Consider the following 5,000-nt stretch of genomic DNA (forward strand, 5'->3'; position numbering starts at 1 on the left):
ATGGGAAACGTTTTATGTACGTTTTTTTTTTTTTTTTTTTTTTTTTTTTAACTCGAGTGTTTTGGAGATTGAATGCAGAAAAGTCTGTTTGATTACAGTGATGCTGTGTAATTTATATGTTTCTCCATATACAAATCGCAGTTATTAGTGTATCATTGATGTTGTAATTAAATATATTATTTTTAGGCACTGTTACTGGTAAGCTTTTATAGAAACTTGATGTATTACATTCATAAACATTTACTAAAATATACTTCTATTTTTTTACACTCATATTAGTCATAGATAAAAACTGGTTGATAGATGAGTTTATCTTTTTGCTAAGATAATATTAGTCTTTATGAGTCATTTTATGTTTGTCTGTGCATGTATGTTTGTATGTGTGCAATAATCGTGATCAGATGTATTGCATATAATTAACAAATTTCAAGCCAAGTTGCAACTACTGCACCTTGGATCTTGCCAGGATCTAGTTAATAAGTGGCTCTGTTCATCATAACAATATGATTCTTTATGGTTAAGTTTATCCTATATGTGAAGAGGGTGAGAGCATTAGTATATGTGTATGTATGTGTGAGTATGATTTAGGGAACGAGGCATAGTTGTGCGAGAAATGTTTGGCATTCCTCAAGGTTTATTAGAATTTAGATTGCTGGACCTATACAGAAGAAATCTTTACTGTTGTATGTTTATAACAGATGAAAACCATTGACTCTGTAAAATTTAAGTAATTGTTAAATAAAAGCGTGAAGATATTGAGTCAATATATGTTTGACAATATTGATCTCTCTTGTGATTAGAAATTGATTTTTTACATTAAGGCATTTATCATTTTGACAGGCATGACGAAGTCCTAGTGATTGACACAATTGATGAACTATATCTATAATTTCCCATTATGTATTGTATTTTTTGCGTGAGAAATGATAATAGAAAGTAGATGATACAATATACTTTCTTCATTTACTTGTAAACTGAGTAAAGGGAACTACCAAACATTTTTTTTATATAAACTTGTAATATCATCCATGATAATATATGGCAGACTCTTGCACATGTTGCTTTTTGAGTACTTCACATTTTTACTAGTTCTTTGAGAGATTGATTGAAGCCAAGTACATGTACATATTCACTTTATTGATTTATCTATCTGCTCTTTAATATTTCAATACTTGCTTCAACTTTAGTAATATGCTTATCCATGATTTTCTTTTTAGGAACTATGACCGCAGTGTTTGGAGCTGGTTCCTACTAACAGAAGGGAGAGTCATCATGTGCGTCGACTGGGATATGATCATCTTCCAGCCGTAGGTGGTGTGCCTGCCCACCCCTGGCTAGCACCTCCTGCCTACTGCGACACTTGGCAAAGCTCTGGGATTTATCTGTACACTGCCTCTATGCAAGACCAGTCATTGATGTCCAGCTTACTTTGAATATTTTAATGAGAGACTCTTTGATGCATACTTGGATGTGTTAACATATTGTGTACAAAAAAAACAACTACTAAACAAGCAGATCCTATTCTATTTTGCTATTTTCATTGTTTGAGGAGATCCATTCTTGTATAGATTATAAAAAGGTATAAGTTTTTCAGCAAAATATATAAAGAGTCATTATTGGCTGTAACCAAGGTTGTGCCCATTATCTGAGGGTCAAAGGGAATGGGTTTTTGGGATAACATACTGGCTTATAGATCCCAACAACGTTAACTGTATTCCACAATTCTTGTCAAACACTATATGGTTTGCTCTGTTAGACAGTAATGATGATGATGATGAAATAGCACCATCTGGAAGGAGCCAAAATTTTCAATAAGGAAACAAGTTGAATGTGGAATATAGAGCTGGCAGCCTAGATTGTCCCAGAGTTCGGCAACAGCTACGCATTAATTCAACTGTGATAATTGTTGGAGATGTCCATCCCTACTAACGTGCAAAGTGGACCGGGGATGAATTTGTTGTACCTGTGAACATAAGCCATTACAGTATCATTTTCATTTATATATTTGTTTTCATTTTCAGTCATAATTATTTCATTTATTTATGTTAATCATTTAAGAGGAAGGTGGATGACCTAACTTTTGAAGAGTTCATAAGAAGTTTTATTCTAAGGAAGTTGGTGTGAATTTTTCCTTTTCAAGTGTGAGTGGTTGATTGTTAATTGTAAGTTTCCCGAGTGGAAATATCCCAACTCTTGTGATACACAGACCCGTGCGGTGTTTATTAGCTTCTTTAGAGGCTTGGAGGTCTCTTTATATTGGATAGATAATACTTTTTGCTAAATGAGTAGACCTGTCTCTCACTTAGAGAAGACGATAAAGGCTTGATTAGCGATATTCTATATAACTCAGACAGAGGACTGCAAAGTAGATTATAAGTAGGCTCTGATAGTCTGATTGTACTGTTTAGGTAAGACAAAGGAACTATTCTGAATTTCTATGGGTTAACCATGTGAAGGAAAATATCCTATTTTAACATAAATTGCTCATTGGACGTTCATTATAACAAAATTTTTATTCCAAGCATTCACATAAATTGTGTATAAGTGTGTTTATACCATTAAACAGAGAGCCCCAAGTCTAGCATTACAATATTCAAATGCAACTCCTTTTATGAAAGGTAAATACGAGTGAAGCAAAGATTTGTAACTGTATAAGCATCTTCCAATAGTAAAGTAAATGTTTTATGTTAGGTTGCTTTTTTGGAGATGTAAACTGTAAGAAGAATTAGGTATAAGCCTAGATTACTGATTGATGTTTGAAAGTATAGTGTTATTTGTCTGGGATGGTTCTAGTTGGCCATTATCGTATGGGTGTGGTGCTGGGGCGCGGGAGGTTTGGTTGGGTATCACGAGCCACCCACCACATCATCGGGCGGCCAGTTGCGGTAAAGCATCAGCCTTGGGCAGTTGACGGCATCAGTTGTGGTGGCGAGGGTGGTGAGCACAAGGACTGCCAGCACGTGGAAGTGACAAAATGCCGAGCCGCCCTAGAGAATGAGGCAGCTCTCCTGGCACGCATCTCTCACCCATCCATCGTGGCACTGATGGAAGTTGTACGTGGCCCTTCTGGTGTTTACGTTTGCTTGGAGGATTTGGGAGACACGAACCTTGCCACCTTAGTACTACAGCACTTTGAGAGCAAAAACACTGGACTTAGTGAATCCTTTACATCAACAATATTTCGGCAAGTGGCAGCTGGCTTGCACCACTTGCACAATCAAGGCATATTGCACCGTGATGTAAAGCCGGAGAACATAATGGTGATTCCTGGCACAAAATATGTTGCTCCAGTTGCAAAACTGATTGACTTGGGCTTGGCTATGGCTTGGGAGCCTTCGTCTCCCCTCAATACGGCACGGACCTGTGCTGGGACTGTCAATTACTTGGCCCCTGAACTTACCTTGTCAGCACACAATTATGGCCCTGAGATAGATGTATTCAGCCTGGGGGCTTCTCTCTACTTCACTCTTATTGGAGAGACTCCCTTCATTGAATACAAACGCAATGGAAGACGGGGCACCACTGCAGTTTATGGCCTCCAGCTACATCATGAGGATGCAATAGACACTCTGTCACGTCAGGCAGGTGTCGTCCTGCATGCTATGATGGACACCAACCCCAAGACAAGATGGAATCTGCCAAATCTCCTGGACTATATCTGGTTCAATATTCCATATTCTGACATTCAAAAGCGCAAAGAAGGATACCTTTTCAAGAACAAGAACTCCAGTGAAAGAAAGAACAACAGCAATGCAAGTGAATTCAAGAACTCAAGCACAGACTCTGAGGACGACTTGGATTATGCATCAAGGTTTAGGGGTTCCCGGATGAAGTCAAACTTTGCATGTGGTTATGGACCTAACAACAGTGGGATTAGCAGTGAGTTAAGTGAGAGTTACAACAGCTGTGATGATGTTAGCACTTACAATGACAGGAAGCAGAGCTACTGGGTTGATAGACAGTGTGTTGAACTGGTTTCATCCCTCCTGAAAAAAGATGCTGATGATGTTTTGCATAAACTGTGGGAGGAACCGTGGGGTCCAGTTGGTGGCATGTACAATTTGCTGCTTAATGCTGGGGAGTCTCAATGCATTGAACATAACTAGTTGAGCAATGCGAAAGGTTGCAGTACCTAGTTAAGATGTCTGATAGCAGAGACAGCCATGAGGCATTTCATGAAGCTTTTGATAAAAGAAAAATACATCATAAGAAAATGAAAAAAAGAAGCCTAGTGCTTCGAGCAGTAATGACATAAGCTTGTAGATCTGTCTTTAATCCCTGCACATTAACATTGATATGCATTATAGTAGGACTTGGAAATGCTGTGATGTTAACCCCACACTCTTAAAGGGTGGATTGAAGGAAAACCAGCTGAGATTTAGGTCTTTAAAGATGTTTTACTGTTGGGATCTTTGGGGTTTATCTGTAGATTGACTTTCTTGTTTAAACCATATATATGCTAGACTATGAAAATGTAGGGCAGTCACTCTCTCTTTCTCTCTTTCTCTCTTTCTCTCTTTCTCTCTTTCTCTCTCTCTTTTGCTCTTTCTTTCTCTTTCTCTTTCTCTTTCTCTTTCTCTCTCTCTTTCTCTTTCTCTTTCTCTCTCTCTTTCTCTCTCTCTTTCTCTCTCTCTTTCTCTCTCTTTCTCTCTCTTTCTCTCTCTTTCTCTCTCTTTCTCTCTCTCTTTCTCTCTCTCTTTCTCTCTCTCTTTCTCTCTCTTTCTCTCTCTCTCTCTCTCTCTCTCTCTCTCTCTCTCTCTCTCTCTCTCTCTCTCTCTCTCTCTCTCTCTCTCTCTCTCTCTCTCTCTCTCTCTCTCTCTCTCTCTCTCTCTCTCTCTCTCTCTCTCTCTCTCTCTCTCTCTCTCTCTCTCTCTCTCTCTTCTCTCTCTCTCTCCCTCTCTCTCTCTCTCTTCTCTCTTTTTTTTCCCTCTATTTTTTCTCTCTCTCTTCTTTTCTTTCCTCCCTCATCTCTTATCCCTCAAACACTTGAAATCATCTTC

General features: G+C 38.4%; 1 protein-coding gene across 1 annotated transcript in view; it reads left to right on the forward strand.

Annotated features, from left to right (window-relative positions):
• The window catches only part of LOC122247547 (uncharacterized), a 7,443-nt gene that overhangs the window by 458 nt on the left and 1,985 nt on the right, over positions 1-5,000 (forward strand). Inside the window, exon 2 of the mRNA XM_043006880.2 lies at positions 1,218-5,000. This exon is cut by the window's right edge and continues 1,985 nt beyond it. Coding sequence (XP_042862814.1) covers positions 2,784-4,106 — 1,323 coding nt within the window. The 5' untranslated portion in view covers positions 1,218-2,783 and the 3' untranslated portion in view covers positions 4,107-5,000. The remainder of the gene's footprint in view (positions 1-1,217) is intronic.

The sequence above is a fragment of the Penaeus japonicus genome, unplaced genomic scaffold, assembly GCF_977035675.1.
Source record: "Penaeus japonicus unplaced genomic scaffold, GWHDUDI00000001_assembly GWHDUDI00000023, whole genome shotgun sequence".
Lineage (NCBI taxonomy): Eukaryota > Metazoa > Arthropoda > Malacostraca > Decapoda > Penaeidae > Penaeus > Penaeus japonicus.